The sequence below is a fragment of the Rhinolophus sinicus genome, linkage group LG03 (assembly GCF_036562045.2).
Source record: "Rhinolophus sinicus isolate RSC01 linkage group LG03, ASM3656204v1, whole genome shotgun sequence".
In the NCBI taxonomy this organism is placed as follows: Eukaryota; Metazoa; Chordata; class Mammalia; order Chiroptera; family Rhinolophidae; genus Rhinolophus; species Rhinolophus sinicus.
Genome location: NC_133753.1, coordinates 118,804,629 through 118,820,458, shown reverse-complemented (window position 1 = coordinate 118,820,458; position 15,830 = coordinate 118,804,629). Strand labels below are relative to the sequence as shown.

The 15,830-nt window shown below is 32.9% G+C and overlaps 1 protein-coding gene across 2 annotated transcripts in view; it reads right to left on the bottom strand.

The window, feature by feature from the left end:
- Positions 1-15,830, bottom strand: part of DTWD2 (DTW domain containing 2) — a 123,286-nt gene that overhangs the window by 75,782 nt on the left and 31,674 nt on the right. For both annotated transcript variants that reach the window (XM_074328577.1, XM_019746522.2), the window contains exons 2-4: positions 10,112-10,202; positions 5,834-5,928; positions 3,433-3,625 (exon numbers count right to left, since the gene is read on the bottom strand). In XM_074328577.1, the coding sequence (XP_074184678.1) occupies positions 3,433-3,625; positions 5,834-5,928; positions 10,112-10,202 (379 nt within the window). The remainder of the gene's footprint in view (positions 1-3,432; positions 3,626-5,833; positions 5,929-10,111; positions 10,203-15,830) is intronic.

Sequence of the window (15,830 nt, the reverse complement as noted above, 5' to 3'; positions counted from 1 at the left end):
GTTATATATGTATGTGTATATATATAGACATATATATATACATATATATACATATATATACATATATATATATATATATATATATATGAAAGAGTAAATGTACAGATTTCATTGTTTTTTGCAACAACTTCTAGAAATATAGTTTATCTAACCAAGCCATACTCATATTTGGGCTGGATACTGTATGACATTCTAAAAAGCTATATATACTATTATTTCTAAGATTATTGATATTTCCCAAGTATACTAAGATGAAACTGTCTCGAGAGATATGAATATAACATGAGTTTTCATAAACTGTGTTCAGTTTTAAAGTACTATTTTTTTTACTTCAGGAAAAAATATTTAGGAAAAAACAATCTTATGGGACTACATCTAGCAAAATTTCAACTTCAAAAAGTAAAATTTGGATACGTACTCCTTATTCTCAAAAGGTTCAGAAAAAACATAATTAGAGAGAATGACAGAGAGACAGACAGACAGTCACTGAGAAGGCAAATATGACATACTCTTAACACCTGAGGGTATCTGAGGGACCTTTTATTATTCTTAAAATTTTCTGTAAGTTTGAAATTATTTCAGCATAAATGCTTATAATTTAGTATCTCTTGCCATATAATTACAAGGGTAAATAATGATTTTTATACATACATTTACTTTCTATTCTGTGAACTTTGTTTTCCTATCTACAGCCATTTTTTAATTGAGCTTTTTCACCTACATCTTACTCATTTTAAGAACTTTTAACTGTATGATGCCTTTATCTGATTCATACTTGTCCAGAAAGCTATATGTCTTTTCACTTTAGTTTATGGTGGTATTTTCCCACACATAGTCAAATCTATCTGATATTTCTTTTAAGTATATTTTTTTTGTATCTCACAGTTGTAAGATATCTATTTCAAGGTTAAACAAATATTTACTTATATTAGCTTCTGATTTGGAAAAACAAAAAGCATAAAAGATGATAGAAATATATGGCATAGTAGGACTGGGGAAATTATTCAATTTACCTATTTCATTATCTGCTACTCAATTTAAATGAATAAAATAATTACGGTGATAATATTTTAAGTAGCTTTTAATCTGTGTAATGTGACTATGTACTTCATTTCTGTGGTAGTCATGTAGTTAACACAAAATGAAAGATTAGAGATACAGACACAGCATATCCATACAAAATAGAAACAGAAATTCAAATATGCATTAAAATGTTTCACAGATGTAACACTTTCCTTAAACTTTTTTTGTATATTGGGCAATATCTAAATGCAATGTGAACATAAAATTTTACCTGTAACATACCACCATCTAACAGTATCCATGCTTTTTATGAACTGGTTCTTGTGGAACACAAGGAATATTTAAGAAGTTAGATAAACCTACAAAGGTTCTATACGTAAATATCCTGGATGGAAATTTTCCATTTTAGAAGCAAGTATACTTAGATTAATACCATGGGCTTTGGCTCTAACCTAGATTGGTTCAAATCACAGCTCTACTGTGAAATACTTATGTGATCTAAAGCAAACTAACATCTCTGTGCCTCAGTTTCCTCATCTGCTATCTAAGATTAAAAACAATACTTACTTCACGGGATTTGGAGAAAGTTAAAACAAGTCAATACATGTAAAGCACTTGGAATTGGGACTGGCCTATTAAAAGCATTCAACACATAAGTTATTTTTTAGAATTGTTTTTCATATTTGAATCTCGTCTAAAAACCATGCCTGCATTTCAGTCAAAAGAAATTACACTACAAAGAATTTGACTTTTAAATCTCAGAATCAGGTTTCACTATTATTTTTCACTAAGTACATGACTTATATGCACCTAACAGAGTTGATAAATATGTAACACAAAAACTATTGGAAATGCAGTGAAGACTTGATTAAAAAATACATAAACAGAAGCTTTACATAAGCCTTTTTAAGTATCAAATAGCCCAAGTATGCCAAAAACAAAAACGTATAAAAAATGCAAACAACAAACTTTAAAAAAATATATAAACACTTTCTTTGCTAAATAATGTGAATTCTTTATAATCACAGAACATGTACAAAAATTGACCATGTACTTATCCACATACACATCATATATTATTCAAAATATTGCAGACAATGTTCTTTTATCACAATCAAACAAAACCAGAAATAAAAAAGTAACCAAAAATGTTATTGAGAATTAAGAACTCATTGATAATCCATGGGTAGAAAGGAATCAAAACAAATTATAAATTATAACAATACTATAGATATAAGCAATAAAATAGAGAAATTTCGTTTGAATCTGTTCAATGAAAAAATGTGTGTGTGTGTGTGTGTGTGTGTGAGAGAGAGAGAGAGAGAGAGAGAGAGAGAGAGAGAGAGAGAGAAATTAGAAAACAGAAAGGACACATTCAGAAAAAATTGAAATAAGTATGTATGAAAATATACATGTATATGGCAACCAATTTAACTCAGGGGAAAGAAATAATTCCCTAGAAAAGATAAAAGGTATTAAAAACTAAAACAAATAGAATTAAAAAGCTTGAATAGTTTCCATAAAAAGTTGAAAGAAGTTTTTAAAAGTCACCATTTTTAAAGAGACCAGGACCAGGTGGTTTGGCCAGTGAATTCCATCTAGTTTTTAAGGAGCAAGGAATTCTAATATTGTTGAAACTAATCCAGGCCATAGAAAAATATTAAAATCTTTCCTATTTATGTAATGAAGTTAATGTTATCTTAGTATCCAAACCTGATGATAATAAAAGTACAAAAACTATATAAACTATAATTCAATGCAATTAAATAAAATATAAGCTTCAGCAATGTAGCAAAAGGATAATATATTAGGTTGGTGCAAAAGTAATTGCAGTTTAGAAGGTTAAAAATAAAGGCAAAAACCACAATTACTTTTGCACCACCCTAATAATATGACCAAGTAGAGTTCACTTCAGCAACACCAGAATGGTTCAATATCAGGAAATGTATCATCATCATCACTAATTACATCAACAAATTGAAGGACAAACCATACGATTACAATAACGAAGGGAAAAAAAGTATTTCATAAAAATCCAGTCATTCCTTACAAGAACAAGGTAATTTAGTTACCAAATAAAAGTGTTAAACACAACAGTTCTGAACGACAACATTAATACACACAGACATAATTAATCCTTAGACTTCTCTGATTAAATGCCTGAGAGACTCTTAACATAGCAAACTGTGGTGAAGTTTGAAAGTGGGAATTGAGAAAGAAGGACAAATTTTAAATTTTCTATATATTTATCTCAAACACACACACACAAGCATATGCATATCTATATATACATTCACATATGTAAATACCATCAAAGCCATACATAAAAATGTATGTCTATCCCCTCACAGATAACACATACAACAAATCCTACATTTGTATTTAGTCTATGTTAAAATACGAGTTTACCTGTTTGGGCAGTCGGAACAAGGAATTCTTATAGAAAATGTCCTTAGCCTGGCTCCATGTACCATCAATGATGATGATTGTAGAAGGATAAACAGGAGAATCTAATATAAATTCTTCCAAATTAGCAGCTTCATCCCCTGGATATAATATTAATGTACCAGACCTCCGACAAACAGCTGAAAGTTCAGGATCTCTAAAAGTTTTAAAAAGAAAATCTTTATTAGCTTATTGGGAACAAAAAGTTTACTATTCTTATTGAACTTCATTCAAAAATACATATCAAAGCATTGTGGTGCTGGAGATGTAATAATAAATGAGATAGCTTCTGTCAGCTGAATAAAAAACAACCTTGAGGGGAAAGGAGACAAGTTAAAGAGTTAATTAAAGACAATAAATAGCATTTTCTTCAAACCGATAAATGGCATCTACAACAATGTACAGCCAATATCTTATTTAACAATGTTCCTTGAGATGTGGATCCAGGTAAAGATGTTGGCTTTCACCAATCCTAATACACATTGTTCTGAAAGTCCCAATTATTGCAATAAGGCAAGAAAAAGGAATAGAAGACATACAAAATCACAAAGGAAGAAGTATAAATGACCTTATTTGCATTTAATAATACTACTTACACAGAAAGTCCTAGGGAATCTACAGAACAATTTATACAACTAAGATGAATTTAGAAAGTCACTGCATAGAGATTGATATGCAAAACCCAATTGTTTTCTTGTATACTAGAGGCAAAAAATTTTTGAAAATAAGTATTTTTAAATTCCATTTACAAAGGATACCTAAAGTAAATGTCTCAGAATCATTCCCCCATCGTTATATCACATACTCTAACAAAAGCATAAATTAATCATTCAATTACCAGATTAATATTAATTCAATAATGTTAATCAGCTTTAGTTTAAAGTCCATCAGGAATAATAATTTACTGAGTAAGCACTATATTAGGCACCATGGAAAAAACTAAACTACTTAATATAATGGACTCAAGCTTGGCTATTTGGAAAAGGTCAAGCTTCTCATCCTCAAGCTCTTTCGTTGAAGGGTTCAATAGCCAAACGTCTGGGATGACCCAGATAGTTTCCATTTCTACCACCATAAATGCATACCACTTTTGCACTAAAATAACCTAGATCCAAGTTGACAGATTAGGTGTAACAATATATGCACATCCACCAAAGGATGAGAGAGAAACTATCATTATAAAGAGTTTCTGTGTGAAAGCAGGGTCACAGAGTTAATGATGTGGCTTCTCCCCATGTAGAGAGCTCTGGATCTCACTTCCATGCCCAACAAAATTGCAAAACTCCCAACAGCAGCACCAAGCCCAGAGCAAACCTCTCCTTTGAGGGTAACCCAATGCAAAATCTGCAACAGAAAATTCTACATGAGAAAAGTGTCTAACAAACAGTTTCAGAGAAGAGAGAAGATGATTTTATAAAGTTCTAATATGATTTCATTTTCATACCATAAAGAAAATAGTAAAGAAAGCTAAAATAATAAAGGAAGGAAAAAGTTTGATTCCCTGAACTTGGTGTTAGTACTGGTCTTAGAATTTTCATAAGTGAACTGAAAAAGAAATTTCCGTATTTTCAAGGGAAAATAAATTTTGCATCTAAAAATATATTGAATTGTGTACACAGGATCAAAGTAATTTGTGAAGGCTTTGTGAATGGGCAGAAAAGCAATAAGTATGCTTCAAAGGTAAGAAATGATTTGTAGAAAAATTGAAATATATATACAGTATATAAGATATAGTTCTGATAACGTGTTCTATCACAGAGTGAAATACGATCCAAGAACATCAGAGAACCATCAATGGAGATATCAACTAATGGGCTGCTGCATCTAAAAATACCGGGCCAAATCACAAGGAATATTTTAAATATAACAGAAGATGTTTTATCCTTTAAAAAAATATATGATGTACTTATAACTAGAATACTAAGTATAGTTCTCGTCACTATACCTTAGGAAAGCCTTAATGGGCTAAAAATGGATAGGTATGTGTTTATTTATATAAATGTATATCATATATAATTATTAAAAAAGAAGAAAAACTGAACAAAACCTAATACAAGTATCCCACCATCTTGAACAAAAATGAAATAAACATTAAATATATATACTTTCTAGGCCCAATATAATAATATTAGTATAGAATTCAGATAATGCAATCACTGCTCTGTTTATTCCACTTTGGTCTGTTTTGGGGGAATGTTTTTATTTGTTTTGCTTTATCTTGTACTATTTTGAGGAGAAGGCAGAACTTAAATTTGTTCACCACTTCCAATGTACCATGTTGTAGGTCGAATGGATAAGCTGAAGAAAACCATTTTTAAAGATCTATGTAGTTAACAATTTTAAATTGCCCTAAAAGTTAATTTACCTTTCTTCACTGAAGCGACGACCAATCTTGACTTTACACTTGTCCTGGGGTAGGCATGCTGCTAGTAGAGGAACTGTCCGCAACACTTTGCTTTCCTTTAATTAAAAAAATATTAAAACATAGATTTTTAACTATACACACTTTTAAAAATTTTATCATGAACATTTGTTTCAGAACATTATATAGAAGTTTTACAAAACTTCTACTACAGAACACAGTTTAATAGAAAGATCTATAGTTTCTCTGATTTACAATATTAAATATTATACACCTGTACATTTTTATTCTATTTAGGTATGTTTAAGATTTACTGATCAAACCAGATAACATTAAATTACAAGATAATAAAAAATGTAAAACTTGTGTTTAAATTAAATCATTTATTCTGACAAACTTTTTATTTCAACAGTAATTACATATTGTAGCATTTCAACTTGAAGATAATTGCCTAGATCTTTATATCCGGAAAGCAAGAACGTGTTCAAAAAAAAACAAAAAACAAAAAGAAAACAACAGGGTATATCAAAGGCACACAAAACCAATCTGAAAGAGCTCCCAACAGCCAAACTGGAACAATTTGAGCAACAAAATAGGTAACATAGTATTTGGATTACAACCAAAGTATAAAATAAATATAGAGTTCAGATTGATATAAGAGATGATTGAAAAAATAAATAAATGGGAGAGAAGAGACAAATCTCCCTTATAGAAGAATTCCAAGTAATAAACGTACATACTCCCCACTCCAGGAGGTGGAATTTATTAATCTCTCCCTCCTACTTGAGTGTGGGCTGGATTTATGGCCTTACTTCCAAAGAATAAAGAGTACTGGGCGGCCAGTTGGCTCAGTGGTTTGAGTGCAGTGCTCGTAACACCAAGGTTACCAGTTTGGTTCCCACATTGGTCAGTGGGCTGTGCCCTCCACAACTAGATTGAAAAACAGTGACTTGACATGGAGCTGATGGGTCCTGGAAAAACACACTGTTCCCCAATATTCCCCAATTTAAAAAATAATTTAAAAAATTTTTAAAAAGAATAGAGTGGAAAAAATAAAAACTTTAGAGTGGAGAAACCTGGTAACCATTTCTGTAAGTTCCATTAACTCTCACAAGTGATTTTTTTTCAACGTCCTAGCTTCCAACACTAAAATCACTTTTCTTGCTGTCACAAGAATTCTATCCGTAATCCCACTACAGCCAGGTGATTAGCTACTGTGCCTTGGCCTCACACCTTTCTTGGTTATTTTGGTCTATATTGCTCAGACACTCTGGCTCTTCTCTACTGGTCCAACTGGGAAAGTCATGCTTGATCAAATTAAGTAACAGAACCACTCTCTAATCAGTTTATCGACATACAGTACAATGTTATCTTTATAATAGCTATATAATCCTACTTATATACAAGTATATCCTCACAGTGATAATTTAACTATTTTTGCTTCTGCAAAAAATGACGATGTCCCTAAAGAATAGCAATATTACTTACTTTCCTTTAGGAATATCAATCACTTAGCAAATTAATACACAAAACAGTAATGTTACATATGATTTTACTATATTAAAAACAAATGTATAATTACATTATTTGTTTATAACAAATATCTTTTACTGTGTCCGTTTTACTAATGATGAAACTGAAGCACAAAGAAGTTAATTAACTTGCTCAGAGTTATGGACTTTACAGAGCTGCGAAGGATTTCAACTCAAGCAGTCTGGCTCCTGAGCCCTTACTCGTAACTATGTAATAAATGAGGATTCCGCTTTCCTATATCACTCCTTACCCTCCCCATCTTCTAATATTTTTAATTAAATCAATAGACAGAGTTTACCTCATTACGGCTACATGTACGTTGTTCACAAGAGGCCAAGCAGTTTAACACAATCTTTCTTGTAAAGCTTTTTGTTATTTTTGAGATAACTGTTTTGTTTTTACCCTTAAGTAATCTTCAAGATACATATGCCTACTCTTTGAAATGTACTCCATCAAGTCTTCTATTCCCAAAGGCACCTCCTACAGCCTATCCAAATGGTTTTCAATCACTTTTTAGGGAGAGTCATCAAATTGGCATATTCTTTTATTGAAAATAGTATGCCGAAACTAAGCACAAGGCAGCCCAGTATTATTGAGTTAGATTAAGATTGGAAAATTCCTTGAGTGATATGGAAAAACAATATAGATATACTTGTACTCATATATACATAATATACAACTGTAGCACACATAATTATGGACTGCTCACCTAAATTGTGAATTAACCATCGATGAATGGATGGATAGATGGAAGGAAGAAGGAAGAAGGGAGGGAGGGAGGGAAGGGAAGAAGGAAGGAAGGAAGGAAGGAAGGAAGGAAGGAAGGAAGGAAGGAAGAAAGGAAGGACGGACTTGAAAACACTAAAATTTCCACAAATCAATGCAAATACCTACATTTTAAAAGCCATCTTAAGTCTGGAACCACACAATAATAAAAGGGCACCATACTATGATACTACAAAATGAAAACAGCATTCATCATCTAAAGTTAAGTTTTAGCCAACACTGTTATGGCCAGTAAACTACCATTTTATGTAAATTTGAGCTGCACAATGATGTAAGTTTAAATGCAATAAAATAATGCTAGTGACCAAACTGTCACAATTCTGACCACAGCATGTTGTTGTTAACACTAAAGAAAAGGTTGCCCTTGCAAAGCAAGTGAAAGCAAAAATAAATGAATGGGACTATATCAAACTAAAAAGCTTCTGCACAGCAAAAGAAACCATCAACAAAACAGGCAACCAACCAAATGGGAAAAGATATTTGCAAACAACACCTCTGATAAGGGGCTAATATCCAAAATTTATAAAGAACTCATACAATTCAACAACAAAAATACAAATAATCCAATTTAAAAATGGGTAGAGGACATGAACAAAAACTTCTCCCAAGAAGACATACAAATGGCCAACAGGCTTATGAAAAAATGCTCAATTCACTAGCTTCTAAGAAAATGCAAATCAAAACCACAAGGAGGTATCACCTCACACCCGTTAGAATGGCTATCATCAACAAGACAAATAATAACAAGTGTTGGAGAGGCTGCGGAAAAAAAGGAACCCTCATACACTGTTGGTGGGAATGGTGCAGCCGCTATGGAAGGCAGCACAGAGGTTCCTCAAAAACTTAAGAATAGAATTACCATATGACCCAGCAATTCCTCGCCTGGGTTTATACCCCAAAAATTTGAAAACATTCATCCATAAAGATATATGTATTCCAATGTTCACTGCAGCTTTATTTACGGTGGCCAAGACATGGAAACAACTAAAGTGTCCTTCCATAATGATTGGATAAAGAAGATGTGGTATATATACACAATGGAATACTATTCTGCCATAATAAAAGAAGAAATACTGCCATTTGCAACAACATGGATGGATCCTAAGATCATCAAACTAAGTGAAATAAGTCAGACAAAAAAAAAGTCAAGTACCATATGACTTCACTGATATGTGGAATATAAAACTCAAAGCAACAAAGGAACAAGACAAACAAACAAAAACTCATAGAGACAGACAACAGTTCAGTGATTACCAGAGGGTAAGGGGGAGAGAGGGCTGGTAGAAGAGGGTAAAGGGGATCAAGTATATGGTGATGGAAGGAGAACTGATTCTGGGTGGTGAGCACACAATGTGATATATAGATGATGTATTATAGAAATGTACACTTGAAACATATATAAGTTTAGTAACCAATGTCACCCCAATCAATTTAGTAAGAATTTATTAATAAAAAACCTCTTTATATACAACACATACACTATAAAATATACGTATCTGTTTCATTCATTTAAAAGACAAAATGTTTATTTTGCATTCATTTTGTAACACTAAACTGCTGAGAGTTACTTTCATTTTAACAAGAAAAGATATCAATGAATGTAAGCTATGACAAAATTTTAAAAGCAATGATTTTCTTGGCTCTCTACTCACAAAAATCTTATATTTTTCCTTCACTCAAAATTGTTGGAGTTCTAAATTTCTATACTAGTCAACAGTACCGTTTTTATGAAATAACACTGTTTTATGAAATAATATAGTTTTTACCTAGCTCCAAAGCATATGACACTATACTATCATATAATATATAAAAGAAACATTTTTTTTCCCTATAGAATATATTTCTCATCAATTTATTTTCAGAAATGCAAATGATCTGGGAGGGATGAGTATGTTCATCGGTGTTTTCTCTTCTACACTAATATTCTCTTTGAAATTGTGTACTCTACAAAATCTTACTCACCTCCGCTGGATGCTGAATTACATACAAGTGGGTAGAGATGTGCAGAGGATGCAGTGGTAGAAATGGACACAAACACACTTTCTGAGGCCGGCTAAAGGGCAGAAACAAAAAGAATGCCTGTAAATGTCTAAAATACAATGTGACAATAATCTCAAACTTGGACATAATCCAACTTCATTATATAAAGAGATTTGCTAAAGCTGCATTCTTTTAAAATGAAACACCAGGAAAGAATTTAATGACTCAGACTTCACATATGAGAATTTGGAGAAAGATTCAAGTAAATTTTTTACCATCAATATATATCAAAGTACCTCAAAAAATCTTGTCTTTACAAACAAAGAAACAAAAACTCATAGACACAGACAACAGTTCAGTGGTTACGAGAGGGTAAAGGGGAAGGGGGGTGCAGAAAAGGGCAAAGGGGGTCAAATATATGGTGATGGAAAGAGAACTGACTCTGGGTGGTGAACACACAACGTGATGTATAAATGGTGCATTATAAAAATGTACACCTAAAACCTATATAATTTTATTAACCAATGTCACCTCAATAAATTTAATTTTTAAAAAATGTTGTCTTAGTTATCGTTAATAGAATCATCATAAGTTACCACCATGGTCTTTTTATTCATGAGGCAACACTTCTATGAACTTGAATTCCAAATCAAGAGCAGATCTTATGTAAAAGAGAAACCTGGCAATTTTTCTAAATTGTCAGAAGTCGGAGGGAACAATATAATGATAAAATATTAGAATATAATTACCATCTAGAAGAGAGTTCTAATCAAACTTAGCCATCAATGAACATGGAGAACTTACCAATTGTGAGAAGAAACCCAAACAGGAGCCATCAAATTATATTTGGCTGGAATTATATCCACAGAGTGTCTGCCTTCTCTATTAAGTTTCCCTTCTGTTACTGTTTACTTTGTTTTTTCTGTTTTACTTTCTTTGAAGTGCTTTACTGTTGTTTCAGTAACACTTATGTTCATTACAAACTTCAGATGGAATAGAAAGGTATACTTCCCAGCTCAGTCCTCCACCCTCAGGCATTCTCCGCCCTAGGGGCAAACAATGACCTGATTCTTGTGTGTCCTTCCAAAGGAACTGTAGGGATGTACGTGGACGCTTTACCATTAAATCCTATATTTGATATATATGAAATTCATCAAGCAGCCAGATAGAGTATATCATGGGAGTAAATTTTCACAAAGATCACTACTCCAGGAAGAGGTTGTATGCCATTACAATAGTATGCAAGTGAATGTCATATTAAAGGGAATTCCCAACAGCATACTTCCTACTGCAAAAGTGACAGCTATCAAAACATTCTTCAATTTTAATTAAGCAGAGTTATAGCCCAAGGTAACAAATGCTTATATTAATAAACCACAGAGTGAGTAAATTGGTTCGATTAGATCTACCACCTCATTCTGCAAGAAACTGTCTAACCTATAATCCTGCTGAATAAATTATCTAGATAACTTAGGCAGTGGTAGAAAGGTAGAAATGTGTTGACAACATGACCCCACTGCCCTCTCCAGCACTGAACCTAAAGTGGATGGTTAACCCAAGGAAAACCAATATCCTCGCTTTCCAGTGACATCTGAAATGATTCAGTGACATTATTCTGCCCTACACTGGATTCCCCTCTCAGGAAAGTGAGCAGATTTGTAGAGATGGAGAGAGTCATTCAGTGGTCACAAGAGGAGCAAACACAAAGAGGAGCAGACAGTGATTGATGGAACTAGATGTACTGACAAACAGATCAAGGGCTGAAGTTGGAAAGGATTCCTCAGTCAGTAGAAGAATAGTAGGATAATGTACATTCAAATTCTAAAATCTTAAGTTTCTGACTTTTTTTTTATAGGAAATTCTGCATATGACTGAAATGCACAATTAGATGTCAGTAAAATTCTTTTATAAAATGTAAGTTAAGATCAGATGAAGCCATTTAAAAAATTCATAATTTAGTTGAATATCAACTTTAAAATCTATAAACTATATAATTGTAAGAATATAAAAGAATGCAAAAAAAAAAAAAAATCAAATGCCCTATGCAGGAAACATCCACGTATCACCAGAGCCAAAGAACTCCAAAATCCAGTCAAGTAAACAAGCTGGGTAGAAGCTACAGACTTCTGTGGGTAGCAAAAAACTACGCAAATAAACACTGAAAATAACATCTTTAGCTCATAATATTTACAGTGGTAATAAAAGTTCTTAGTATGATAGTTAGGATAGTGCAAAGAACTGCTCTGGATATTGGTAGCTCTGGGTTTCATGTCTGACCAAAACCTCTGTTCATTAAAAAAAAAAAAAATTATTTTAAACTCCCAGTTATCTGGGATGGTAATTTCCTTACTGAAAAGACGTCTTTGAGCTTTAGGAATATTCAGAATTAAGTAGTTTGGAAAATTCCACTTCTAGGATGATAGGGAAAGTTGCTTCATAGACCCCCTCTCCAGTGAAACAAGCAAAACTGACAAAAACTATTTTTAAAAACAACCATTTAAAGTCTCTGGAAATTGTCCTAAGGATGCATTCGAAAAAAGAAACATTATTTAACAAAATCTACTAAGATTTGGTATTGGCATAGTTTGTGGCATGCAATGTAAGTTACATGAGGGCAAGAACTTGGCCTATTTTTTTGACTTTTATATCCCAGCCTCCAGCACAGTAAGCTATCAATAAATACTGTTGAATACATGAAGGAATGCCTAGATGCCTTTCTCCTCCTACATAATTTCCTATCTATCCCTTTATTTTCTTACATATCAAATACTGATCTCTTCTTCATTTCCTCTCTAATATTTAAGCGATTAGTTTCTATTATAAATGAAATTCAGAATCTCAAATCTTTCTTTGTTATAATTTGTAACCATTCTGTAAGCAATAGCACTTAAGAGGCAAAAATATTTACTGAAGAAAATATTTACTAATTTAAAAAGCAGCTAAGCACTTTATGAGTAAACATTGTAACTATGATTCAAGCTAAAATTAACTGTTTTGGCTTATGCTTTGACATTATCATAAAACATCATTACTTATTTTAAAGCATGTCCTCTTTATTAACCTAAGTCTAATTACAATTACCTCCAACTAATAAAACTAGAATTCTTTAAATCATTTTGCATTCCAATAGATCAACTTTATATTTAGCAAGTTACTTTACAATAAGAATTTGCACTTGTTACTTTAACAGTTATTTTCTCCTATTTCCTTCTCCATAATGGTCTGCATGTACAGCACTGGTGACTAGCTGTCCAAATGTTAAACACCTCTTACCAAATTAGTGGATAAGTGCACAGTAAATGCTTTCCTCATACTAAAATATTTTTCCAAAGAACAAAAACACTCCCTACATACTTAACTCTTTAATATTTAAAATCGATAATACATTAAATAATTTATAAATTCAGCAATTTTTTTATTATGTTAGTTTCAGGTGTACAAAACAACATAATGATTAGACATTTACACCCCTCACAAAGTGATAACCCCCCCAAGTCTACTACCCTCCTGACATCGTATATAGCTGTTACAATACCACTGACTATATTCCCTATGCTGTACAATATATTCAGCAAATTTTTATTCAAATATTTACTGTACACCTAACTACGTGCTGGACATTAGGCACTAAGGACAACAAAACAAAGATTCCTGCCCTCATGGAGCTTATCTGTTCTCACTATTCTAGAAAAAATTATTTTAAAGTTCCTTCAGAGAGTAAGGGTGTAGAAGGGTGGTACATGAGGGCAAACGGGATCAAATATATGGAGATGGAAAAACTGCCTCTGGGTGGTGAACACACAATGCGATATATAGATGATGTAATACAGAATTGTACACCTGAAATCTACGTAACTTTACTAACCACTGTCACCCCCAATCAACTTTTTTTTTTTTTGCTCGTTTTTATGACAGTGACTTTTATTATGTTACTAGCTTCAAGAACAATTAAATCAGCGGGAACATATGTTGGCTTTTTCGCTTTTCAGAATATGAAGTTATATCCAGAGAAAATGGGTCATTCAGTGGGAAGAACAAGTCCATTCAAATTACAAATCAAACCTTCTCCACAGTAGAAAATCTAAAACCAGACACAAGGTAAGCCACCAAGTGCCACTGCAGGTAAATTCTGAGAGTGCAAAAGTCCTACCAGAGGAATGAAATGACATCATCCCTCTGTGTCTTAAGGGAGGACCTACTGTGCATTTCATTCTTTGGCTTTCCATACACAGCACTAGATACCTTTACCGTCATGTTTTACAAATCTGCAAGTTATTGCTGGGGATACAAGAGCTAATAAGATGGTCTTGTAAGCTGACAGTATAGCTGGGAACATTGAAAAATAGAAGGCCATTAGTACCAAATGTTGACACTAATACCAAAATTTAGATAAGGAACAGTCTGTGGACCAGAGACACCTATGGTGTGCATGATGTAAACTAAATCTGAAGCACAGAAGAATTTAGCTGGCATGCCAGAAAAGGGAGGGCAAGGAAATAAAAGCCATGCGATAAATATAGGTGAAAGTTTATAATAGTTAATGCTTAAAATAACTAGAGACTAGTCCCAGACACGGCAATACTTTGTTTTGGGGTCTTTTTATCACAAACAAATGAGAATAGATTTTTGAAACAAGAAATAAATAATGTTAGCATTGACCTACAATAAACAACTTTTCTTGGTATTCATTATTACACATTGATATGAGGTTGTTTATATTACTGCATAGTTTTGTGATTTCCCCCCCCCCCAATAAACTTTAATTTAAAAAATAGCCACGTGCAAAAGAATGAAACTGGACTGCTATCTGTCACCATGTACCAAAATTAACTCAAAATGGATCAAAGACTTAAGCATAAGACCTGACACAATAAACTGCATAGAAGAAAACATAGGTACTAAACTTATGGACCTTGGGTTCAAAGAGCATTTTATGAATTTGACTCCAAAGGCAAAGGAAGTAAAAGCTAAAATAAACGAATGGGACTATATGAAACTTAAAAGCTTCTGCACAGCAAAAGAAACCATCGACAAAATAAAGAGGCCACCAACTGAATGGGAGAAGATTTTTGCAAACAGCACCTCCGATAAGGGGCTAATATCCAAAATATACAAGGAACTCATGCAACTCAACAACAACAAAAAAACAAAAAACCCAATTGAAAAATGGGCAGAGGACCTGGAGAGACATTTCTCCAAAGAGGACATACAAATGGCAAATAGACATATGAAAAAATGTTCAACATCATTAATCATCAGAGAAATGCAAATCAAAACCACAATGAGATATCACCTCACCCCAGTCAGAATGGCTATCATCAACAAGACAAATAGTAACAAGTGTTGGAGAGGCTGTGGAGAAAAAGGAACCCTCATACACGGTTGGTGGGAATGCAGACTGGTGCAGCCGTTATGGAAGGCAGTGTGGAGGTTCCTCAAAAAATTACAAATAGAATTGCCATATGACCCAGCAATCCCTCTCCTGGGTATCTACCCAAAAAATCTGAAAACATTTATAGATAAAGACACGTGTGCTCCAATGTTTATTGCAGCTTTGTTTACAGTGGCCAAGACATGGAAGCAACCAAAATGTCCTTCTATAGATGAATGGATAAAGAAGTTGTGGTATATATACACAATGGAATACTATTCGGCGGTAAGAAAAGATGATATAAGAACATTTGTGACAACATGGATGGAT